The sequence below is a fragment of the Acomys minous genome (assembly GCF_964271855.1).
Source record: "Acomys minous genome assembly, chromosome: 14".
In the NCBI taxonomy this organism is placed as follows: domain Eukaryota; kingdom Metazoa; phylum Chordata; class Mammalia; order Rodentia; family Muridae; genus Acomys; species Acomys minous.
The window spans coordinates 38,643,127-38,669,331 of record NC_140496.1 but is presented as its reverse complement, the minus strand read 5'-3'; the positions used below and the strand labels follow the sequence as shown (position 1 = coordinate 38,669,331).

General features: G+C 49.6%; 1 protein-coding gene and 1 long non-coding RNA gene across 4 annotated transcripts in view; one reads left to right on the top strand and one right to left on the bottom strand.

The window, feature by feature from the left end:
- Positions 1-14,233, bottom strand: part of SALL1 (spalt like transcription factor 1) — a 16,743-nt gene extending 2,510 nt beyond the window's left edge. Inside the window, exons 1-3 of one of the 3 annotated variants that reach the window (XM_084757001.1) lie at positions 14,118-14,233; positions 12,445-12,537; positions 300-3,742 (exon numbers count right to left, since the gene is read on the bottom strand). In XM_084757001.1, coding sequence (XP_084613127.1) covers positions 300-3,742; positions 12,445-12,520 — 3,519 coding nt within the window. In that variant the 5' untranslated portion in view covers positions 12,521-12,537; positions 14,118-14,233. Of the gene's footprint in view, positions 1-299; positions 3,743-12,444; positions 12,538-12,939; positions 13,009-13,564; positions 13,743-14,117 lie in introns of those variants that run through there. The other 2 variants (XM_084756999.1, XM_084757000.1) reach the window with 2 other exon arrangements.
- The window catches only part of LOC311583423, a 27,874-nt gene continuing 14,712 nt past the window's right edge, over positions 13,044-26,205 (top strand). The window contains exons 1-2 of the long non-coding RNA XR_014774501.1: positions 13,044-13,450; positions 24,126-24,273. This is a non-coding gene — a long non-coding RNA (uncharacterized lncRNA). The remainder of the gene's footprint in view (positions 13,451-24,125; positions 24,274-26,205) is intronic.

Below are 26,205 nucleotides of genomic sequence, written 5' to 3'. Positions count from 1 at the left end.
ATTCATTTGGTGCACTTAGCTGGACAGCAGAGAGAAGCCTGCTGCTTCGCTTAGGTACCAAATTATTCAAGGCATTGGCGACATGCAGCAAGCTACAGGCTGCCCTTGTCCTGGCCACGATCCTGACCTCACAAGGCTCCTCCATCTCTACCCTGTCAGCTGCGTGGAGTGGAGCAGGTCCACTTTCCAGAACCTTCTCCCTGACTGTGCAGCTGAGGGGCTCTAGGAACATGCACTACCATCAATTAAGGGCATGAGCAAAGGCCTGATGGGTGGTAGGGTACAGACAGAGCAGGTACCTTCAGATTGCCTTTTGTCGTGAATGCTCTTCCACAGATAGTGCAAGCAAAGGGTTTCTCTCCAGTGTGAGTTCTCTCGTGGATCTGCAGGGCGCTCGAAGAAGAGAAGGTTTTACCACATGTGTTACAATAGTGCTGTTTGGGAGTTCTCCTGGGTAGAGCTGGGAGCAGAACTGGGGATGTCGCAGAGGATGACAGAGCCCCCGAAGGGACATGACTAGTGGGGGCATCCTTACTGTCCTGAGGAGAAACGTGCACAAAGCCGTTGACCTCTGTCTTGATGAGAGATGACAGTGAGTTGGCGGGAATCACCGAAGAGTTCTGATTGGTGGGGCCGAGGCTGGAACTGGGCTCAAAGAGCTGCGATGGCAGATCTCGCATCTGATGTGTCAACATGTGCTGCTTCAAATTACCCTTTGTGGAAAAGCCACGATTGCAAACTGTGCAAATGAACGGTCTCTCTTTGGTATGACTTCTGTAGTGTATGTCCAAGGCACTCTGACAAGCAAAGGTTTTGCCACAAATGTCGCAAGCAGTGTTTTTAAATTTACCCCGGTCTCTGAACGGGAAGAGGATTCCCAGAGAATCTTCTTTGATGATTTTCTCTGCATGACTTGAGGTCAAGTCCAAAGCACCCCCATTCACTGGGGTGGGAGACAGACCGTTGGCAAACTCGCCTGGCCCCATTCTCGGCCGCTTTTCCTCAACACCGCCAGGTGACTTGTGGAATTCTTGGGTGCTGTTGGATGGGGACAGAGCCTGCATGGAAGAGGTAGACTCTGAGATGGCTGGGCTGCCGGCACTCTGGCTCTCCACATCGCCACCCACCGAGGATGAGTCATTGGTCAGCACGTCCCCTTCCACGGACCCATTCTCCACGGACTTCAGGCTGGCCTGCAGCTGCTCTGCCAGGCCAGCGTTGATCATCTTCATCTGATTTTCCAAAGCAGCAATGCTGGACATCTCGAGGGGCAGAGGCGAAGATGACAGGCTATCCTGGGAAGCGTCAGCCGACTTGGGTGTATCCGGGATGCTGCCCTCAGGGCACTCTTCCATATTCTCATCCGAGAAGTTGTCTAAGTCATCGAAATGCTTCTCATCAAAGGAGCCCGTGTCAGACTCCATGGACTCAGGGTAGTTTTCAGGGACCGGGGTATTAGGGATCTGGCCTCCCATGTGCATACGGATGTGCTGCTGAAGGACCACTGCATTTGTGAACTTCTTCTGACAAATGGGGCAGGAATGCTGGACTCTGAGCGGGGGCATGGCCCGATGGACACTGTAGTGGGTCTTCAGGTTCCCTTTCGTGGTGAAAGCCCGGCCGCAGATCTTACACTTGAAGGGCCTTTCCCCAGTGTGCGTCCGGTAGTGCATTTTCAAGGCGCTCTGACAGCTGAGAACCCGGTGGCAGATGATACACTCATTGGGGTCACTGGCCTTCTTGTCAATGTTTTCTACCAGTTGCTGCAGCTTGGACGTCTCTGAGGCCTGGGCTGAATCTAAGAGTCCCCCAAAAGGAAACTTGGCCTTGAACTGCTCAGACATGAGTGGCAACAAAGGGTTGGTGAAGGTGGTTCCTCCTGGACCACAGTCAGCCACTGGGGAGCTCAGGGTACCATTGCCAGCTGTTGGGACTGAGTTTGTGGTCATGCCACTCTCTTCACTTTTGCCACTGAAGGGTGGCACAACGGACCCGTCAGCTTCCTCTGGGAGCCCACTTGGGTTTCTTGTGGCCAAATCGGGGGCCCCAGAGTCACTTTTGACTGAGCCTTGGGGGCTGGCAGCGGAATGGCTAATAGGGATGGGGGCCGGCTCTTCCGTCTTGATGAAGGGCGGCGTGAGGGTTGGGAGGGTGGGGGGCAACGGCAGGCCGACGGAAGTGGTCAGAGTGGGCAGGACCGGCTTGGTGTCTAGCCAGCTGGTGACTGGCTTCTCCGGGGGGATGGACATGCCATAGGGGATGCCGGTGCTGGTGGGTATGTTGTCCAAGTGCTCTGGTACAGGGTAGGGGTTCATCTGGATGTGGGGGTACTTCTCTTTGTGGCGCTGGAAGTGGACTTTCAGGTTCCCCTTGGTAGAGAACCTATTCCCACAGATGTTGCACTTGAACGGTCTCTCTCCAGTGTGGGAGCGCAAGTGGATCTGCAAGGCACTGTCACTCCCGAAGACCTTCGCACAGAACCTGCACTTGTGTTTAAAGAATGCCTCATCGGAAGTACTTTTTGCTTCAAAGGCAGTGACATTTGGTGGCTTGCTTTTTCTTTGCTGGGCCAAGGCAGACAGGGAGTTTAAATCTTCTGCAGTTGTTGCAACGTTGGGCATCGGGCTAGGGAAAACAGCGTTAGCTGGGGTCGGCTGAGGTAGAAGTGGGTTAGATGCAGGACTCAACAGACTGCTTATTGCGAAGGCTGGTGAAGATGATGCTGCCACTGTTGGGGAGCTGACATGAGAGGCACCAGCACTGGAAGCCACTTTTTCTGAGGATGGGGTGGGAACTGCCGCCGTCACTATGCTCACTACGTTGGGAGAAGTGCCACTACTGGGCGGGAGGATGGTGCTGGAGCTGCTCTGAGGTAGCTGGACTGGGGAAGGCTGCTTCACACCGCTGATGCTGGCAGATTGGCTAGCAAGGCTCTGTGCTAATCCAGCTGCCACCGCCAGCTGCTGAGACAAATGGGAACTTAGTGTGGACAAGGGGTTGGCAGATGTCCGTAAGGTACCTTGAGAAGGACTAGAAGATGTTGGCAGGTCTGCATTCTGAGAAGCCAACAGCAGTATTTGGTGACGGATCTGTTCTATGAGCTGCAGCTGGTGGATCTGCTGCTGCTGCAGGGCTAGGAGCTGCTCCATGAGAGCTGAAATGGCCAGCTTGCCTCCGGAGGCCCCCCCACACCTCGCTTCCTGGGAGAACTGGGCCACTGCCACCTTGGTGCTCTGGAGATTCTCTATGATGACGTTGCTGTTGATCACTGAGAAGTTGCCCAGTGTCGTCAGGTCCCCGAGTTGAGGTAGAGAGGTTGTGATCGCTGAGGTACCCGTGGAGGAGCCACAGTGGCAGCTTGGGGTGGTGATGCTGGTGACGCCGACGCCGCTCAACGTCCCGCCGCTGCTGGTGGTCGTGGTGGCAACAGAGGCCTCCACCTCCATGGACTCTTCCCTGTCAAGTCCCTTGTGTTCTGAAAGGTCGCTGCAATCTTCTCCGTCTGTTTTATTCAGCGCATCTTTCATTTGCTCATCAGGATTATTGAGAGACGGGCCAGGAGGGAAGGTTTTTGGTGGGGAGGCTGGACTTTCATTGACGATCAGAACTAATTGATTCTTAGTGCAGCTCTTTTTGTGGAGCAGAAGATCTGATAATTCAAAGAACTCAGCACAGCACCGGCCACAGACATGGGCATCCTTGCTCTTAGTGGGGCGACTTGGTTGACACTTCTCTGTGTCCCCTATAAACATCAAAAGGTGCAGGGTTAAAAAGGAAGCCAGGACAGACGGACAACAATGACTTGAAAAAGACAGAAAGAGTCATAAATGTTTTCTAACTACAAAACTCCAAATGCAGTCCCGGAAAGCCAGGGTGTATTGCCTGGGATGTCGGGGGATTTCTGTCCAGCCGGCATCCTGGATAGTTATGGCCTTTAGATAATACATCAAAATACAAAATACCATGAAGGGAGGACATTGGTACATAATGAAATTCCATAGCAAAATATTGATTTCCAATATTTTATACACCGATTGTCTACTTGCCGGGAGAGGGTCCCTCAAGCACACTGAGGACTTATTAAGCTCCTGAGTTTCTGTCAACCTTATTCATTTTCAACTGATGCAAAGATATCTGTGACAGTTTGTCCTGTCACTAAACTAATTTGTAGTCATTCAGGTTCCAATCAGTTGTTGACAAGGGGGAAAAATGCATTTCACCCAGCTGGGGACTCCACAATCACCTCAAGCCCTAGCCTGGAACCTGAGCTCAGGCTGAAGAGTGACAAACAGAGTTCCAATGCATCAGTAACACACACTCACACACACACACACACACACACACACACACACACACACACACACACACACGAAGATAGTACAGAAGCATAAACCCTCACAGGCTTGTGATTTACTTTTCGAATTCGGGAACGAGCCTAAGTGATCACTCCCCTAGCCAAAGAATATACGTTCCAAGTGGGGATGTTCAAAATAACTTTCTTTCTGTAAAAATTGCCATGGCACCTACAGCTCTGCTAAATACTAGGTGAAGAGGAATGGGCTGAGAAGTGCTCCCATCCTTAAGGAATCGTGCTTGCAGGAAAGCTTGGCAATTCTTGTCTGGATGCCTTTAAAAACACTTTGCCTTTTACCGTTATCAATTGTTTAACAGGATATCTATCTATCTATCTATCTATCTATCTCCCTTGACTTCTTGTTTGTCTTTAGTGGTTGCTCAGATGTCTTCTCACTAAGAGCCATTTGTAAATTAAACATCAAGATTTCCAACTCCAAGCTAACATCCTATTCAAAAACAGGATGGCGTCCCCTTGTTTGCTCAGCATGGGGAACACCAGCTCCTGTTGTACAAATGGTGTGTGGTCATCTCCGAAGGCTGTGGAAAAAAAAACTGTTTAATTCAAGGATTACCTCCCTGCATGCTTTTCTATAGAGCTGAATCAGATAATAGGTAGTTTCCATGACTTCCAAATTGAATCTTCTAGAAAACTTGCAGGAGAAAAAAAAAAGTAATTGCAGATATGAATGCATGCAAAATCAAAATGCTGTCTTTTCTCCCCCCCCAAGTCAACTCAGAGTCCACTCAAAAGAGCCAGAGGTTACCTTTTTGCCTTAAGCATCTAAAAAGTTTGAAGAGTTTTGCATTTCAGAAAATATAATTAACACCTTAAACAGTCAAGTCACTTGTGAAAATTCCTTAACTCTATCTGCCTAGAGTGATGTGGCAGTTGACTAGGGCCTGGTAAAGTATGCCGGCCGAACGAACGCACACACGCACACGTCCTCACTGGGAGAGTTATTTTAGTGGTTAAGTTATACTTAATAAGCCAGCTTTCCTAATCCGCCTCTTTAAATCTACACAGGGTTATAGTGCAGCCCGAATTAACAACACCAAACAAATCGCAGTTGTAGCAGAAAATACCAATAATGATCCAGTTTTAATTTAATGTTTAATCATCCTAATTGGCACCAGATTCCCATGCACACTGAAGGTGCTGTTTTAAGCACTTTCTGTCTCTCCTCCTGCCTTGAAATAGCACAAACAAAATATTAAATGAAATTTGCTAAAGTTACACTTGCTTCACTTGGGACAAAAATGATGTGACAAAAATTCTGTTTAAAGCTCCGTATTTTGACAACTGATTTTAAATGATGCCTCCATTTCAGATGCTTATTTTAAACTAGGAAATGCAATTCCTAATATATTCAACAGAAATGTTATTTCTTTCTCTTTGCACATTTCCATATGTAATGGTTATGTTTCCATCTACTTTTACAGCCAATTATGAAGGAACAAAAGCTATTCTGTTTGTTCACACATTTTCAACAAAATGCATTAAAACTATTATGTCAGCATGTTCTATTAAGCTCTGCATTCAGTGGAAAATACTTTTCAACCAGCTCACATTTATCAAAACATAAAGCCACTTTAAAACACAGTTTTGCTTGGTCAGCTGGGCTTAGACAAATAATGACAGATTCAGAACTAAATCAGAAAACTGACTTCATCAATTGTACACATTACAATGTGGGTGCTTCAAATATTTAGCACATCTGTGCTCACGGTTAAAGGGCATTTTAATTCTTTATAACTTGCAAACATCTGATATTCTCATAATATATAGAAAAAAAATAAAAGGAAGGTTACTTTAGAAGGTTGAGCTAGTTGTTACTTCCCTGCATGGAGATTCTGCATTTGTGCCGCTTCAAGACTCACCCGAGAATTTTCAAGTTTTCAACCTGAAAATTTTTATATTTAGGAGTATGCTAATTAGATGGAAAATTAAGACACTTAGAACTAAATGCTTGCTTGCTTCTAAGAGAGAGACCCTGTTAAAAAGCTGGCCACATTTGAGCTTCGGTTTTCACAATTTAGTAAGCTGACATTTGATCTCACTGTACCATCGAGTAATTTAATTTCCTGATGTTTATGAACAATCTGCCCCCCAACCCCTCCAAAATCCTGGCATCTATTTTGATTCAGTTCAGAAGCAGGTGTTGCTACACTCTAAAAGCCCAACTTTTAAATCCATCTGTATTGTGAACACGATTCCGGGGCAGTAGCTTAAAGAGAAAGAAGACAGGGCCAGGAAACCAGCATGAATCTTTAGCCCCAATTGCTAAGAGGAATACTGTAAGCTGCAATTAGATAGCAGGCAGACACACACACACACACACACACACACACACACACACACACACACAGAGGCACGCCTGCATCCTGATTCATTTTTTTCCTGATCCTACCCTCTGTTATCTTGTATCCCTCTCAATAATCTGTTACACAGGATCACAACTGGTGACCTCAATATAGTAACTACAGTTGCCTTGTTCCTCCTATTGTGGTGAAAATTACATTCCAGATTCTTTTTCTATTGATCTTGCATTCAAATTAATTTCGTAATCCCAATCACATAGGAACATTTACCAAGCAAGAGCTTCCCCCCCCCCCCACTTCAGAAAACACACAAAGATGCTTAGAATGTGTTCTCCTTTGGAGGAAGGAGGTGATGTTTTATTGTTACCCAATTGACACTCACATTCCAGATGTGTAAGCTCTTGCTGAACTATTTAGGTACCCAATTCAAATGTGTCACTTTTTATCCTCGGAACCAAACACAGCAGAATGGAAGCAGAAAACAGAAGCGCTGCAGCCTGTCTGTCTACCAAGAAAACAAAAATAAGTCCATGCCTGGCAGAGAAAGGTTCAGGCAACCAAGAACGGAAGAAAAGGAAAACAAAACAGGGGGGACAATTACCCAAAAAACTAGAAAACCACCACCACACTCTACCAGATTTAGTTTTCTCTTTTGGAGCTCCTCAGAAAGACCCTTAACTGTACTTTCCAGTACCTTAAGACGATATTAGCATTTCCTAACAGAACTCAAACAACAGTGGGGGGTGGGGCCCCCCTAGTTTTAACAGGCTGTTTCTTCCCACAGACCTACTTGCAGAGGCGATCATAAACATATCTGATTGCATCATCCTTTATCTTTTTCTTTTAATTCCACTCCCCCACACCCCAGCAGAATCTGAATGTCCAACTTAAGGTTCCAGAAAAGCTGTAAGTACAACATATGCTGTGCATTGTTTCCTGTAATGTTTAACCTTCCCTTTATGCCACATGCGAGCAGATGACAAACTGAGTGGCCTCCTTCACGCTTACAGTGCCGGCCCTGATCGTGTGCAAGGATGCAAGGGAAACCTCTGAAAACGCATCACGGACAGGACAGTCCATTTAAAGCACTGGTCCCGGCCCACCTCCTGCTCACAATAAATGAAAGGGGAAAACGTCTTCCCCACGGATGAATCAAACTGAACACTAGATGGGGTTCCAACTGCAAGGTTTTGTTCAAAACTGCTTTGTGGCTTTCCTATTCCAGTGACGCGTAAAAGAGAGAGACTCCTTAAGGCGAGATCTAAACGCTGACAACACAAACATTGGCAAAGTCACAGGAAACTAAATCCCTGTTGTTGGAGGGTGAGGCTGAGCTATGGGGACTACCTGTCAATCTTCCCCTTTGGGGGTCTGGCATCTGGGGGTGGCAGGGGAGTAAGGTTAGGAAAAGGAGCCAAGCTGATAAGGAGAAACTAAAATAAACTAGTAACTTCCTGCTAAGTGACTAGCAAGACTCAAATTGGGGGTCACTGGGAAGACACTGAAGGACACATTATGGTCTGGACCTTGTCACCTTTGCATGGGAGGTGGCTGGCAAAGGTTAAAACAGCGAGTAGGGGCTTTCTAAAGCTTGGCACAAACTTTTTTCTTCTTGGGGGAGGGGTGTCAGGTCTCAGGTTAATATTCCTTCTCTCTCTCTCTCTCTCTCTCTCTCTCTCTCTCTCTCTCTCTCTCCTCTAAGAATATTTTGGAATACAGACTTTCTGCACCAGGGACTGTGTTGGAAAAACCAAAACAAAACCACGTTTTAGGCTGTAGAAGAATTTTCGATTTTCCAGTTACTATCCACTGAACCTCGCTTAGTCTTGAAACCTGGAACCTGCCTTGACTCCCTCCCCCCCACCCATCCTCCATGGTCTCTATCAGAAAAATGTAGGCTTTTTGCCTTCTGAGGGACAGTGTCGGCAAAAGACAACTTGAAGCCTCCAAATGTAGAGAAAAGAAACAGCTTCCCAAAGAGCACCCTATAATTTGGTTACTTGCGCCCATGAGCCATTGCAGAAACTGGATGCGAAATGTGCCAAGAAACGCTCAATACTAAAAAGCCACCTTCACAAATTTTTATCTCCCGCCTGATCGGGCTCTGCTGTATGTTTGTTTTTGTTTTTGTTTTGTTTTCTTTTTTTTTTTTTTTTTTACATTTTAGAAAGTATCTGCAGCCTGTAGCAGATCTTCAACAAAAACAAAACAAAAAACAGTTCACATTTCCTAATCCAGAACCTTCTATTATGCCAAACTTAAAATAGGCTTGATTAAACATGAATTCTTTCCCACTGCCTTATCTTGCAGGTGTCAGTTTTTTTTTTAAAGCAATTCATTAGAGTTCTCTCTAACCTTTAGGGCCCAGAAATCAATGTGTGGCCATTAAGCTGCTTACAATGAGTAAATTACCTCGGTATTAATATGAGTAAGACTTTATTAGTATGAGTAAAACTCTTTCAGGATATTTCTTAGGAGAGGCAATGTTTTATCTGCCATTCCTGATGTTTCCATTTTCTTTCAATATAAAATGCTAAGCAACGAAATACTTAAACGAATGGGGTCAAAATGGGGACTCCAGCTATCTGTGAAAATCTTGAAACCATCACCAAATGAGTGAAACAAAACAAAACAAAAACTCAACACACACACACACACACACACACACACACACACACTTGGAAATCCAAACCCACAGCAATGTAACCACATATTAAATCATCAGTTCACATATTCTCTTTTCCAAGAATTATCTATCTTGGTAAATAATCTTTCCCAAAGTAACTGGAGACTTGTTGAATATCTTTTAAGAGATGAATCCTACTTACCATAATCTTGGTTTCATAAGAAACAGGGGGGAAAAAGCCTTATAGGAATACCCAAGTAGAATAAAGCATCAAGGTTATAAAATAAATTTTTAAAAAATTTTCAAATGATGCTGCTGGAATTGGCTGCTTAGCATAGCATAGCTTTCTTTGTAAAATTCAAACACAACACACACTACATGTACATGAATGAAGAACTAGAACATAGCAGGAGAATGGCTGCTTCAGAGCCGGGGTGGCTGGCTCTGGAAAACTTTTCTAGGTTTTTCTCTGTGCAGAAGTCGGCAATTTGGGGGATGGACAACATGGAAGAAGGGCATAAACCGGAACCACTTTGGTAACGTCTTGCTACAGTAAGACCATCTTGAGATAGGAGGAAGGGTAAGTAAGGCTGGCATCTGAGTAGGGGAGTTGCCTTCCTAAGTGAAAACGCCAAACAGCCAGCGGGCGGCTTCTGAGGCACATCTTCTATGTGGGGGAACGGATGGAGCGCTTGCTGGACTCCTCGCAGAGAAGTTGACTTTTTAAAAGCAAATTTGAGCTATGCCATGAACTTTTCATTCCTATGTATCTCACAACTATTCCCAAATTAAACAAAACAAAACCAAAAAAACCCGGGGTATGGCAAGCCCTCTTGACGGTCAGCTGGTGGGGAGGGCTCCTGGTGGAGGAGCACCATTACAGCATTCTAAATCCTGTAACCGTATTACAAAACCTACCCTCTAGGCAACTTCTCCCAAACTTATTGTTCAACCATGTAAAAACAGTCATAACCTGAAACTATTACTACTGAAGAAAAGGAGGGAGTGAGGCCTGGCAGGGGTGTTTCCTAGGGTGCTTAGAGTAATCACTGTTTTGTGGACAATGAACTAGCTTTTAGGAAGGAAAAAGGAGAAATTAAGTGAAAAAAAGAAGAAAGAGAAAGAAAGGAAACTTGATTTAGTTCCTTAATTAACTTACCTCAAAGCTCAAATAAACTAAAAAAAAAATTGTACTAATAAATAATAATAGTAAGAGGCAGTGAACTCCTTTAATGCTATCACTTTATGAGAAGCCTTAACTATTAAAAATTCCACATCCAGACTCAAAGCAGGGAACTAGCAAGCATCATTTCTTCCGAAGCCCGAGGTGGTGGCTGTTGCTTTTTAATTTTTTTTTGCGTGGAAAATATAAACAATCAGCACAAATTTACAAATTAAAAATTAAAAAACAAAACCAAACAAAACCTTTCTCCTTTCTGGCTTCCCCCCCTCCTTGTATGCAAATTGTTAACTTTAACAGCATCCCAGAGCAAAGGCCAGAAACTTTGGGGGGGAAATGGTGTGGGGGCGGCATGAGGCCTAAGAAACTATCTGAGAAACCCCACAAAAATAGTCCGAGTGGTCGCTGCGGCCTTGGCTAATTTCATCTGTTTTTACCCTCAAATCGGCTCTTTTGGGGTGGGAAGCCGGGTGTGTTTCAAGGGATCTTTCCGGAGAATCACACTGGTAAAGCTTCGAGATTCAAAACGTGCTGGACAAACAGATGTCTTAATAGGTCTCAGGCCGTCTGAAAAAATGTCCAGGTATCTCACCGCCAGGACTGCCCTCTCCCAGCAGCGAGGAGGAAGGAAGCGCGGGTCCCTTCTCGACCTGGCTCAGCCAGCGCGCCCTGCACCCAGACCTGCTCAGAGTCAGGCCTCTGGGGAAAGAGGCTAATGATGTGGGGCTCCGGTGTCCGCAAACCTCAGGTCACACTTCTGAGCTCTGGTGGGGTGTAGTTCTCTCTTCCACGCCCTGCAACGCCTCTCGGGATTGAGAATCCCGAGGGGTAGCCGTAGCCGCCGAGTCCCCGGCGGCAGGGTCGCTCTACGACCCACGCTGCGGAGGAAGGCACAGAGCCGGGTGACCCGGGAACCGAAAGGAGCCCCAGGCCTGGAAGCTCGAAAACTCTGCCCTGAAACAGCTCGGGTCAAGCTGGGGTCGGAGAGGGTCTTCCCTCGGTAGCCCCAATTTCCAGCTGTGGTCTCTCCTACACTAGGCCACATAACCGCACACAAACTTTTCCCGACTTGTCCATTCCTTTCGGAACCCTGCCTGCGTCGCCTACCGGGTTCAGGGGTCTGGCGGGGTAACCCCCCAGACCAGAGAAAGTAGCCAAAGACCCTTTCCAGGGCGGGCCCCGGAAGGATGGGACTCCATAATCCCCGGGAAGTACACACCCAATCCCGAATTTGAGGGATTATGGGTGCAAACGTTGGGAGAAACTATGTGAGAGATAAACTTGGGAAGCCGGACCGCGACACTTCCCTGTCCCTAAACCAGTCTCCAGAGCGACCGGCGGCACATTCCGGCCGCGACCCCAGGATGCCGCTGCTCCACCCCATGCCCACTTCTCACAGCTCGGAACCCCCAAAGGTACCACGTTTCACCCGCTAGCCAAGGGGGAACCACAGTGGGGAGGGGGTGTAGAGAACTCTCCACGCGCTCGGCGTTCAGCCACTCGCACGAAGTAAACTTCTTTAACATTGGCGGCTGGGCTGGGCGGCGAGGCCCAGGCGACAGAGGCCCAGCTCGGGGACCCGAAATCCGCGCGGGGAGCGCGAGGGACCTCGCGTGGGCAGCCGCGGACGGCCTCTGCCCTCACGATCGCCACTCGGGGCGGCCGGGTCATGGCCGCGGTTCCTCGGATCCGTGGGGCAGAGGGGAGAGCGGGCCGGTCGACCCTGCTCCGCCCAGTAGAGGACGCGGAACTCCGGAAAGCTCCAGCCGGGATGGGCTGGCTCTCCCCGGGCCGGGGGAAGCCCGGCCCGGCAAACTGAAATCGAGGAAGCATGAAATAAAATCAGACGCGCTGAGTGCGGAAAGCGAGAGCGGCGGTGGGCGCGGGGCCCGCCGCGTGTGCGTGGGTCCGAGTGTGCGTGTGAGTGCGTGTGTGTGTCCGCGGCGCGGGCCGGAGCACTCACCATCTCGCCGGGGGAGCGAGGCCACTTCGGGGTCGGATTGGAAATGTTGAGGCTTCGCTTGCTTCCTCCGCGACATGCTGGCTCAAACATCAGCTGGGGCAGAATAAAAAATTACTAAAAAAAAATCTTCTCAAAATTACGGAAATCGAGCGGCGGCGGCGGCGGCTCCCCCCGCCCGCCGGCCCGCCCGCCCCCTCCCCGGCTCCCCGGCCCCGGGCACAGCGCGCATGTGTCCTGCTATAATTATGATTATCAATAATGCATTGCGATTAATCATAGAGGGGCTCTTTGAAAGGCGATTGGCACCGGGCCAGCGCTATTCAAACCCGCTCGCCTTAATCAATTAGTTCGTGATTTGCTGCAGACCCCTGTCTCTCCGCGCGCTGGCCCAATAAGCCGGCCGCGGGGCTGGCTCTGCGCGCCGCGCCGCCCGACTCTGGGTTAACCCTCTTGGCGACCGCACGGGACTCCGCGGCTCGGCCGCCGGGGGCCTACCTCTTCGCCACTGCTCGCCCGGCGCCCCGGCCGGCGCCCCCCGCTCGTTCCCCTCCCCCTCCCCCGCCCTCCATCCCGGGCTGGGCCGACCCGAATTAGCATGCCCGCCCCGGAGCCTAGCGGAGCTGGGCGGCATGGGGGTGGGGCCGGCAGCGGGGGCTGGGGACCCAGGCTGCCGGCGAGCGGCGAACTTCCTAACTCCCGCGCTGCGTGCTCGCCCGCAGGGGGAGGGAGTCCCGTGGCGGGATGGGGGCGGGGGGCGTCCCGTTTCGTGAGTGTTCCTTCGTTTCCTTAAGAGCTACCAGAAAGCAGCCTACCCCCACCCTCATAAAAAAAAAAATAAGCGAGTGGGGAAGAGCCAGCCCCACGCCGGTCCGCCTCCCGCCCGCAGCCGGGCCTCCCTCCCGCCTGCCCCCGCCTGGCTCGGAGATCCATCGCCCAGAGTTCTCCATTCCCAGGATCGCGGGCTCGCGGGGGTGCGAAGAGGACCCTGGAAAGGTTTGGGAACACGGTGGGTTTGGGGCCTGGGGAGGGGGAGGGCAGTTTTCTCGCCACCCCATCCTCTCTCAGCCTGGGAGCTGCGATCCCCCAGCCTCTTGCGGGCTCCTTAGCTCCCTTTCTCTACCTTAGACATTCCCGGGACAATTAGGGCTGAAGTTTTCGGAAGAAGCGCCCCGAGCCCGTGGGATAAGGGGGCGGCTCGGCTCCGCCCAGGACCCCTCCAGAACCTCCCCCCGACTGCCCCGGTTGGCTGCAGGGAGCGTCACTCCGCGGGGAGGCGGCGGCCACCTTGGCGCCGCCAAGGCCCGGGCGGATAGAGAGCAGGGACCTGCTTGGGCTCCGGGTTCTGCTTCGGCGGGAGGGAGGGCAGGGGAGGGGAGGGGCGCAGCTAATCCAGTGTTAGGCTGCGCGCCCCGGGCCTGGGAGGTGCCGCTTGAGCGGGACCCTAGGCACCGCCTCTACCCTAGACCCTAGAGCTGCCAGCCCTAAGGGTGGAGGCCACCGCCTCGTCTGCGACGAGGGGGCTGCCCAGAACCCGGAGTGAGTGAGAGGGGAGGGGGTCGTGGCCGCCGCCCCGTAACTACGCCGCAGCTCGCCATTCCGACCCTTGCCACGCGCGACGCCCAAACTTTTCGCTCTATCCCCACCCCCCAGAGCTGGGAGACAGCCTCCCTTACCCGCGCACGGGACCCAGGAATCCAGGCCCTGCACTCCCTCTTCCGGGCTTGTGCGCCTGCGAACCTAAGGCTTAGTCCTCAGTTTAGCCTAGATCTCTTCCCGCCTCCGGGTTTCCGCTCGCCGAGGTTCCCGAAGTCCTGCGCCCGAAGGACTAAACTAACTAAACTTCATCTGAGTATTGGGGGTGGAGGCGGGGGAGGGGTGCAGATACACAATCCTTGCCCTATCTCGCGATCGGGAGAGGAGAGGGCTCATAAGGACGCCCCAATTCTGGAGCGCCTTTGAGTCTGGATCGTGACACAGTCGGCTCGCGCGAAGTGGGCAGCAGCCTTCGCAGCACAGCCTCGTAACTCAGGTCCCATGTCGCACTCTTCCAAATAGTACCCCCCTTTTTTTCCCTCACCGATGTACCCCCCTTTTTCCCCCTCACCGATTATTTTTATTTTTCCTTAATCTTTTGTGTGCTAATTGAAAGTACGTTTTCCCGTCTGCTGCTTTTATTTTATTTATTTTTTCTTGGTGTAACTTCTCCCTTATTTCATTCTCCCGGCTCACCCTTCCTTCCTTTTCTTAGTTTTACTCTTGCTCTCCCACCCCTCGCGCGGCTCCCTAGTCTCCGGCACCTCGCTCTTCCCTTCTCCCCAGGTTCTGTTAGGTACTGTAGATTTTGATAAAAAGACAAACGAAGCTATCAGTGGGTCTGATGTTGAAGAATGAAGATAATAATGTTTCCATAGGTGGTGTTTCAAATGCCATTATTTCTCACTGAATATTTAAAGAGATCCCTAGGCAAAGATGGATTTGCGCGCTCCCGGGGTGCGAGCCGCTCGCTTTCCCCAAACCCCCGGGAACGTGATCGAATCTGAGCACGCTTAAATCTAGCACTCGCCCCAGCCCCGCAAATCGGCGCGCTTGAAAACACACCAGCGCGCACCCATCAGGGTGCACCGACGCTTCCCGACGCAGTTGCACCTTTCTTCCCGGAATCTGCCGGCGTTTAGAGCCGCCCTCAACAGTCTCTAACATTCTTGGCTTCTTGAAAGTCTCGGCCTCAGGGCAATCCAGTGGCCAGAAACTCAGTGGAGCTGGCGGTCCCACAAACCCCTTCTATGGGTGTGCACCGCGGGAAGTTCCGGAGAGACGTTTCACACGTGCTCACTGTTGGCTCTATGTGTGATTAAGGGTGGGGGGCATCTCCCCCCAAACACAACAAACGAATGAGAACGCAACAACTGCTTCGCGCAGTTTAATTAAAAATGGGCGAGCAGAGACGAATTGATTGGAGGTATCTAAACTTTGATAACTTTTTTCGTTCTTTTCAGTCCTAGACGACGTAGAGGCGGGCGCCTGGCTCTGCGAGCGGCATCCCCTGCTAATTTCTTGTTTGTTTTCTTTCCCCTTGGCCCGGAGAGAGAAATGAGGGGAGGTGGAGGAGGGGGATGGGAGGAAGGGGACGGTTGGAATGGCCGGGAGAGGAGAATTGGTCTTTATTGTTGGTGGCGATACATCAATTACAGGCCATTGTCTCCCGCCCAAGTTCCGCGGTTCGCTGGTGCGGTCGCCGAAGTGTCAGCACGCTGGCGGAGCACCGCGTGCCGCAGAGCAAAGACATAATTAAATCAATAAAAAATGGGCAAATAGTGGGGGCTAATTTTTATTTTTGAACGGGCCGAGAAAGCGAAGGCCAGTGAGGTGCCACAGCTGGCGTCTCTCCAAACGCTCTGCACACCTCCAGGCCAGCCAGAACGCTCTATGGGGCCGAGCCCTTTCAACTCTGGGTGGAGGCTGCTGCTGGGAATAGAGCGAATAGGTTGTGGCTCGCAGGATCCTCAGGAGGGCCTGGTACTTAGGGACAGATACCCACTAGGGAATAGGGTGGTCCAAAGTAAGGTGACAGCTGCAGGGTCGCGACCCCTTGGACCAAGACGAAATGCACCCTGGGGAGGCACTTAGCAGTTATGCTAACTGCCTTTCGGGGGCGGGGTGTCTCTGTTTCTCCACTCTGTCGCCTCAGTTTCCCCGAGGTCTAGTGGCTGGCCCATGGGCCGTGGCCTAGGGCCGTGCCACAGTAAAATTCCCAAGAAGGGGTTCCCGGGCTTCTTTGTTCGAGCTCCAATTTTAGTAAGAGGTGATGGCATGAAGGCCTTCCACGAGGCCTGGATCCTCTGCCCATGAAGTTTCCTAATTATGCCCCAGTCTGACCCCGGTGTGGGTTAGGGTTGAAACCGTGTGTGGGCCCCTGACTCTCTCTCAGGTTCCATTGGTGCAGTTGAGCACCTTACTCCAGAAGTGGAGGTGGTCCCTAAGCGCTCTGGCTATGCCCCAGGTCCCGAAATTTCCAGGTCCAGACCCCAGGCTGGGGCTACAAGGTCAGTAGAGGAGGTTTCGTTTTCCTGCACCGAGCAAAAAGAGGCAAAAAGGCGGCAGCGGCGCCCCGGGGGCGGGGAGCAGGCACATCGATGGTATCAACATTATTGATGGGGAAACATTCTGGGCAGGAGCCGGGAGATCAGGTTCCCAGTCTCTCCCCTCCCCGGAGGTGGGTGGGACCAAGTGGGTGGTGTGCTTGGTTGCTTGGTGTGTGTGTGTGTGTGTGTGTGTGTGTGTGTGTGTGTGTGTGTGTGTGTGTGTGTGTTTGGATATGGGACGCCTGGATGCACCACCATTAACCACCTGGGGTTTATATGGGCTTTCTTGTCGGAACGCCTTACGGATGGGGGGAGGATTGAAGATGGCTTCTTCTCTTGTCCTTAGGGTTCTTTTCTGGACCTCGGACTTGTGGTTGTTGTGGTGATGACATAACACAAAATACAAGTTTGGAAAGCATTCTGTAGATTTCGTCCTTTTCCAAGCTTGGGACTCTGCTTTCCTAGCAATTTCACAGACTCTTCTTGAGCGAACTGCTGCCTTTCAGATCCTAACTACCCTCTTGGTGCAGCTTCGAACCCCAGGCTTTGGGAGAGTGAACAGTGCGCTCGGTTGAGCATCTGACTCCTGGCGAAGTGGTGAAGGGTACAGACGGCTGATTGGGGCGGGAGGTGGGGATGGGGGCGGCGGGCGAATACCGCCGCCCACCTGCAGTGACGTTCTGTAGATCTGTGCCCCAGCAGCCCGATGAAAAGGTGGCCGGGGTGCTGGTTCTAGAAGGAAATTCAGTCTCGTGCTGCGGAGGCAAGGTTCCATTTGAGCAATGGATCTCTTACTCCCTGTTTTCCACAAACTTCCATCTTCCTCTCCTTGCAGGGCTATTCCTACACGGGCATTTAAAAACGGAATGGCCAGGGAACCGCAAATGCTCTTCCAGATTGCGTTTAAGTTCTCTGCACTCCCCCATGTAAGAGTGCCTCGCTAAGGGGTATCTGGGTATAAAATTCCTCCCAGAGGAAATGTCCTGAGGCAGAGAAAGTGGAAAAGACTAATCGAATTTATAAAAAGAAAACCTTTGCTTCCCTTTGGTTAAATCCTTTTGCGGTTTTCTGAGCGAGGGGGGAAAATTACCACCGAGCAATAGCGTGTGGCTGATTCTTGGAATGAGTAACCAGGATGTTTAGAAAGCCCAGCAGGGTGCAGATTCCCCTGAAGCGAGTGGAGTAGGTCCCCAGGATCCAGCGACGAGTGATTGGTTCTCATTATGTGCCTTCCGTTGAGATTGAGAGTAAGGTCTCTAATCCCCCCTGTTCCCCCATCCTCTCCGGTGTGAGTGTGCCAGTATTTGGAGGTGACTGGCAATCTACCAGGGAACCTTAAAGGTGGTCCTCTCCAACCGCGGGGCACCCAGATGTGGACAAGCAAACTTTCTTTCCCTGCAACATGTTTTCTCCCTCAATCTTATTGTCACTTTTTTCACCAGCAAAACTTCCCATTTTTCAACAACAGGTTAACCTTTTTTCCAGAGACGTCAGCTTTATTTTTTAAAAAGGCTGTGTGCCTTGAAAACTTATCCGATGAGTGACGTTCCCCCCACTAATTTTCATGGGGGCCAATAACTTTTTGGTTTCATTTCTGTAGACAAACAGAAACGACAAGATCTTGTCCCGTAGGCAGGGCCTGCTTATCACTCATGTGGATGACAACTTAACAAGACCCACGCAAGTCAGCTGAGACCCATTTTTTTTCACGCGGAATGTTTCGATGGGTTCCTCCCTACTTCTAAGGGAAAGTTTTCGTTCCCCGTTGGGGGAGAAAGGTGTCTCCGGATACTCAGGGTCACAGCTTAACTGCCCCTTCAGGTTCGTCTCTGGGCAGCCTTTCCTCTTCAGACCTGCACCAATAATTATTGTGCTCTGACGTCTCTCTCCAGCCGCGGCAACAACACAGCAACAATACGAGTTTTCCTCAACTTGACATTCAGTTTAACGTGCACTGGGAAACTGAGACACTTACATCTCCCAACTCGACAAACCTGTATCTCCTTTCCTCGCTTTCTCTCAGGAGAGACTTCTGAAATCATCCAGCCTTGGGGCTGTGTTAAGAAGAAGTTCTTGTCTCGACCCCCTCTGCCCCCCATTCTGCCCCCTCCCCCAATCCCCTCCACTTACAAATTGTCATTTTGATCTCTGTCTGTCTTTAAATTTGTCCTAACTTTCCCCAGCTTCTTTGGCATATTTTGTACTAAAAAAAAAAAAAAATACAACCCCAAGAAGACAGCCCCCTGAACAGGGACTTGATCTGTAGCCTGTCTAACCTTTAGATTCCTCAGGGATTTGCACAGGTCTGCCTCCAGCTTTTGCTTTGACTGTGCCACATCCTCAAGACCCGAGCACCAGGGCTATTAGGGGATGGTTTCTTCCGCAGCCAAAGTGTGTGATGTCAAGGGGGCCTGGAATGAACTCTGTGTTTCCTAGGTTGGTTTTTATTTTATTTTGTCTTATTCTCTCCCCCCCCCCCCCCCCCCCCCCGCCTCACTACACCTTCTGTCTGGCAAAGTGCACTGAGCAAATCACTCCTCGGGATCTCAGCTCCCCTCCCAATCTTTCTTTGGCTCATATCAGATCTTTGGAGGGCAGCCTGGTGGCTGTATGCTGTTTGTTGGGGGGGGGATGAGGGGTGAGGGTGGGGTGGGAGGCAGGAGGTGGGGGTGTTGAGAGCTGTATATTTATTCTTCGGGCTTTACATTTTGGATGTGTCGTCGTTTAACGGTGACCAGGGGGAACACGGCCCTGGGCTGAGTTTGTGTTCATGTATTAGGCAACCTGGTTTAAATTAATATCATGGGCCTCCTCCGTTCCCTGCTTTGTTAAGTGCATCATCGTGGAGAAGCGGTGTCTAGCAAGGAGCCAGCTTTGCCTCCTATAAGCAAATCTGCCTCCATGAATTCCTTCATTTGCTAAATGGAGATAATAATAGTCTTTATTCCATAGGTTTCTGGGGGGGCTAAAGGAGTTAATATGTATGAAGATTTTAGGATGGTGGCTGGCATGCAATTACAGTGCAAATGTTAGCTATTATTGTCACTGACCTCGCAGGTTTGCTGTGGGGATCAAATAATAGAATGTGGTCAAAATATTCCCACTCCACCTGTCCATCCAGTCATTTTATTCATTCGCCTCATAGAGAGAAGTGTTGGGTGGGCATGGGGAATGCCAATGGGGGAAGGCTTGCAATCATTCCCTTACTCATAGTAATAAATCAAAGTGATTGCTACCTGGGGTTTGTTTTCTGCATGGCCCAGTGTTAAGGGTGGATGGAACAGTGGCGACAGTAAAAGGATGCTTGATCTCCGAAGTTCTGCCAGCCTAATAAAGAATTCTAAGAGTGGATGGAGCAGGCTGTACATGAGCCAAGGTATCTTATCCGTGTGGGTCCCAGGGACAGGTCTTCTTTAATGCTTCTGGAAGGTTTGTCAGCACTGTAGACATAGGAGTGGCTAGCTGCTTGGGTGCCGGTCTGTGCTTTTTGGGTGTTTTTATTTAGCTTTGTTGTGTGGAATCTCAGATCAGAACAATAAGACATTCAGTGTTGTCTTGGGCCCTAGATGGTATTAACTAGTTATGGGAGGCCTTGCTCTCTTACACCCCTCACCCCCCCCTCAGTCCCCGTTTTTTTTCTTCTTCTTCCCTTTCCATCTTGCCAAATTATGAAAATTCACGTTGGCCATTCCAATAGAACATCTTTTTCCTGTCACCCGTCTTGCCCTCGGAGGAGCTTGACTTTTGGTTTAGACTCAGATGCTCCAATGGCTGGCTGCTGCTCCTTCTGCTATTAAGATTGTAGCCATGTTGTGGCTCAATGTAATCGAACACCTACAGGCAGAATGCAAAGTGCCCGTGTGAGCTCCCTCCCTGTGCAGTGAGATTAAAATGCTTTTTATGGCTGGAATTTGGAAGAGGAATCCAGTGTATGCAGCCGTACCTGCTAGTGTAGAGTTGCTGGTGCGGCAGGTGTCCACGCCCCTTGTGTCCCCCACCCCTACCCCCTACCCCGCTTCCTTAAGAGGCACCCAGCAGCACAAGTGCCCTTTAAGATGCTCACAGATGTCAGCAAGTAGAGGGTGAGGCTTTCCTCCCACTTCAATCCCTGTTGATGGAGTAATAGATAACATTCAATCTGTCACCGGATGGCCGTCTACTCAAAAATGGTGCCTGGGGGGGCCACAGGGCCATTTATTTAGAGGCTCTCATGAGCCCGCAGTATGTAAATTATATGTGAGTGTCCATCTGGTTCCTGTGGCCATAGTGAGGGAGCTAAACATGATCTAGTATTTGTGACGATTGATGGGAACATTGCAGTGGTCAGCAGAGCTCCAGCACCTCACTTTGCAGACCGTAAACTTCCAGGTCTCAGTTCGTCTGGACAACTGACCTGCCTGGGAAAGCCCTCCGGTGCTGGTGGGTGGCTCTCTGAATATCTTCATTATGTTGGGGAGTGCGGGGTTTTTCTGAAGTCAAAGATTTTTGGAAGAAAACACAAGTAAGCCTCCAGTGGCCCCACATCTGCTCACCCATTCTCATCCCTTTACTCACAACTCTCATGAGGCAACGTGAACTGAACATCTTAACACACCAGTGCTGAGTTTAAGGATGCAAGATGTAATGGTGACCAGGACAGAACGGTATTATGCTTAGTAAAAGCAAAATCCATAGCTAAAAGGGTGCAGACTGTATAATTTCATTTATATGAGATTCTAGGAAGTTCGGACTGATCCATGTGCCAGAAAGTAAATGATGGGTAAAGTATCAGGGCCGGAGGCGCGTGTTAAAGGGACTAAGGAAACTTTAGGGACTGTTAGAAATGCTTGTGAACTTGAACTAATACTGCTGTTCGCTTTAAGTGGCTGCTTGGCTGTGCACATTAATTGTGTTAATAAAATGGAAAATGTCCGGGCCTATGAGTTGTCTCAGATGAACTAGCTTAAAGGACCGGCCTGATAAACTCAGTTCAATGCCCGGAACCCACGAGAAGGTACAAGAGAGAACCAACTCTATGTTGTCGTCTACTTTGCACGCACCTTATAGCATGCACAACCTCTCACCTATGTGCAAGCATACACCCTGATATTAGTAAAATTGAAACCGTTTCATTCGACAATTATAGGAAATGGCTATTATATGTTAAGACTTTAAAGTGGGGAGGGACATTGCAAAAGCCATGTTTAAGCACTTGGAAACATTAAAGAGCGTCTGGGGCTTGGTCCCATTTGCCTTGGGGACAAGCATAGCCAGGACGGAAGTGTGACGAGGCTGCCATCAAGCCATGTGTCCTGGTTCTGGATCGAGTATAAAGCTTTGCTCAACTTTGTAGTTTTCTGGGGAGTCGTGATGCTTCCTACTAGTTTACCTGAAGGAAAAAAAAAAGACTCCCGAATATCAGGAACTCACCTATGTGACAACTAGACTCACTACTGGGGAGAGAGAAGGCCATGGCATCCCAAGGCAGGTGGGTCCAAGGAGGGCTCAGTCTTTGGACATACTCAGAATCCCAGCCTGGCGTGTGACCCACCTGGCTCTGTTGGCATGCAGTGGCCAGTTGTGGTGAAGGGTCAGCTTTGGTAGAAGACCAGTAGATTTCTTTTTTCTCCCACAACCTGTCATGGGACTGATGTTTATGCAAACATAACAAAATAGATTACCATAACAGTGAAACAGAAAAACAATCACACAAAATAGAACCTCAAGTGATCTTGTATTATCTGCCTCTCATCAGGACCCAGTATGTATCTTTGACTCTGATGGACTATGAGACGGAAGCACCCTTGGAGCAAAGTAGAGGGGGTGACAGTGGGGCCCTCCTGTGCACACACCCTTGCTTCTGTGAGGCAGCAAGTCCTGGGACGGTTTCACTAGGATTCTTAGCTACAGCCACAGACTCCACTTTTTCATAACTTTTTATTGATTCTTTGTGAATTTTACATCACTCACTCCAAATCCACGTATTTCCTCATCCTTCCGTATCTGCCCTTCACCCTGTAACCTCCTCCCAAAAGAAAATAAAAAAATAAAATAAAAATTAAATTAAAAAAACGTATCGTCATGGAAGCTGTAATGTGTCATAGTATGCCCCGCAGTATGCCCTTTGTCCACACTGCTTTACTTGCAGAAGCTCATTGCAATGAGTCATTGGTCTGGTTTGAAGACTCTGGCTTCTGTCTATGCTATTAATACTGGACCCTCATGGAGACTCCTCTCAGATGTCCTTCCATTGCCCTGAGTTATGTAGATCCTGCCCCTTTTGTTCTGCAGGACTGGCCCCTTCATGCACTCCAGCAGCTCGTAAGTGGGGTAGATGTTAGGATGGGCCAACTCAAAGCTGTCAATCCATGCCTAGTGGTAGCTAAGTTAGTCAGCCCACCAGCTCTCCCTCCCCGCTTGCCGCTGGGGCCAACTCTTCGTCACTGCCCAGGTGAGGGGCCAGGCTAGCTCCACAGAGCCTAAATTTTTTAAAAAAAGATTTATTTATTTATTTATTTATTTATTTATTTATTTATTTATTTATTTGAGTGCTTTATCTGCAGAAGAGGGCATCAGATCACATTATAGATGGTTGTGAGCCACCATGTGGTTGCTGGGAATTGAACTCAGGACCTCTGGAAGAACAGGCATCGCTCTTAACCATCTCTCCATCACTCCCCCCCCCCCACACACACACACAGGGTCCAGTTTAAGCAGAGACAATTCTCATGGAACTGGGGAGACTACACAAATTCTACAGGCGCCTCAGAGAATCAGGCTTCGCATGTCCAGAGTTGGCCCCCAGAACAGCTCCTGAAGGTCCCGAAGAAGCGCATGTTCGCATCGGGAAGCAAATGTCATTCTAGCTACACAGGAGCCAGGAAGCACAGCGCCAACCCCAGGAAGTTTTCTTAGGTCAATCTCAGTCAAGCCTTGCTGGGGAGCGTGTGTGTGTGTGTGTGTGTGTGTACACACACACACACACACACACATAGTGTCATAGCTGCAAGGGAAGCTGGGAACATGGATGCCTGACACTTTCTGCTTCAGTTGTAGCATTTAAGGTGCATGCAGCAGGCAGTTCCCTGTGCAAGATGAACCAGAGGACGTCAGGCATCTATCTGCGCGGTTTCTTTCAGCTCCGTGTCTCACCAGAGCATTTCAGAGCCCTCTGAGTATAGTTGAGCACTTCCTCAGAATGCGTGTTTACTGTCAAACAGGGCCAGCACCCCTCTCTCCATCCCCTGCCCTTCAACGGGCTGTGGCTCTGTCTTGCTCCTCAGTTCTGCCAGCTGGGTTTGGGAGTCTAATAGCCCTCAGAAGATTCTTGGGATGTCCCCCAGGAAAAGGGGAATGAGAAGGTGGCTACCATTCATTGCATACCTTCTAGCATCCAGCCGGATGTGATCCCAGGTTAGCCCACTGCATTCCCAGAGCTGTTTCGAGTGTTTCTGCAGTTTCTAGTTCAAATGTGGGAGTGGAGTTGTGTGGCCATTTCTTTGGGGGGGTGTGTGTCTCTGAACAATGGAGCTGCTTGCTGCCTACAACCATGTGCCTTTTTTTATCAGGAAAAAAAAGTACTCAATTTATTCCTGGTGGCACATGCCCTGCATTCTACAGGCTGAGACAGGGACCGATGACAATTCCTACCAACCTGGGCTGCATCATGACATCCTGCCTGAACCCCTACACTTCTCTCAACAAAACTATAGCAACGTTGGACCCAAGTGAAGCTAATTGGCAGCCCTCGGAATGTTAGAGCCCTCAGGTTAGGAGCGATTTGGGGTGTGGGACTTTTGTGGTTCATGGTAGAGGTGTGACCTGGACTTTTTTTTTCCATGTTGGGACCGTCTAATGGAGAGTACAGATTTGCTAGGCTCAGGGCTGTGGCTGCTCTGTGGTTTCACTGTGTGGTCTGTAACCGCCTTTGATTTTGACCTGATGAAACGCTGGAGAGCTTAGCGGAAAGCTAAGTCTGCCCCAGTGAGTTAAACTGTCTTTGAGCCTCTGATTCCTGATGAGTTGATGGCTGGTACCGGCTGTCAGTCTGGGGGACCCCAAGCCCCCACCGGGCTCCCAAGAGTTAGGACAAGCAGAAGGTTCCAGTTCTGCTTTTTTACCCCAACAAGTGAAAAAAGCAGGATATGTGTTGCAAGAGCCAGGATTCGGGTAGAGGAAGTCTGCTTTAAAAACCTGTATTTGGCCATTAGCAGAAGGATTTTACCTGAGTGTTTTCACCTGGTGAAACTTCACTGTAGTCTTGTGTGGACTTCATCTGTGCACTTACTTGGCCAGCATGCGTGAGGCCACCAGGCTGTCACCTCAGGGGCAGGTCATTGGGGGTTGAATGAATTGAATATAAAGGAAGGATGGGTATCTATTTGTGCACACCATAACAGTTTACATTTGGAATATCCTTAAAAGCCTGTGTGTTAAATGTTTGGTTCTCAGTGGGGCTACTAGCCACTGGTGTGTGGCCTTAAAGGGACGCAAGCAAGCTCTGTTTTTGTTTTGTTTTGTTTGCTTTTGGTGTTCTCAAGACAGAGTTTCTCTGTGTGTATCCCTGGCTGTCCTGGACTCACTTTGTAGACAAAGCTTGCCTTGAACTCACAGGGATCCACCTGCCTCTGCCTCCGGTGTGCTAGGATTAAAGGTGTGTATGTGCCACCACACCTGGCTGCCAGCTCTGGTTTTTAAATTCTTTACAGCTATGGGGTGAGCAGTTTGCTTTGCACATGCCTTGACTATGCCAGCACCACAGACCAATGAGTAAGGGGGCTCACGGGCTAAGAGTGGTTGCTGCTCCTGCAGAGAGGAGAGGAGCTTCGTTCAGTGACCAGCACACATATTGGGTAGCTTACAACTGCCTGTAACTCCATGGAAGCCAACCTCTTCTGGCTCCCCAGGGCACCTGTTCATGCCCTCCATTTATCTCACTTACACACAGACACACACAGACACACACAGAGAGAGAGAGACACACAGACACACACACACACACACACACAGACACACACACCTCTGCCCCCCCCCCCCCCCCCCCGCTTCTCATTTTTCAAGACAGGGTTTCTCTATTTAGCCTTAACTGTCCTGGACTCTATTTGTAGACCAGGCTGGCCTTGAACTCACAGAGATCTGCTTGCCTCTGCCTCCCTGAGTGCTAGGATTACACGCTTGTGCTGTCAAGGCCTGCTTTCCTTCCTTCTTTCTTCTTCTTCTTCTTCTTCTTCTTCTTCTTCTTCTTCTTCTTCTTCTTCTTCTTCTTCTTCTTCTTCTTCTTCTTCTCCTTCTTCTTCTTCTTCTTCTTTTGAGCCCCCGAAGCCCCTTTTCCTCTAGCAAGTTTATCATCTCAGGTGTTCGCTATGGTGAGCGGGAGCCAACAAATGGGCATAGGGCAGCCTCCCACAACAGAATGCTGAGGCAGCCCAGTGTTAGTTATGATGGGCATAAGAGCCCTCTTTGGCTTGAGTGCTTCATCCTGCAGGGAATGCTTCCTGTTCTTCTGCAGGTTCTCTGAATTGACTTGAGAATCCAAGTTTTCATTGTTATTTTCCTAATTTGTATTCTTTATAGTCTAAATTTAAGGCCATTGAGAGGGGGCTTTCCTGACCTCTCGCGCTGCCTAGCCGCCTTGCATAGGATGTCGGGAATTCATGCAGCACTCCACACTCTCCTCATGTGTTGGGCGAAAGGGAGGAAA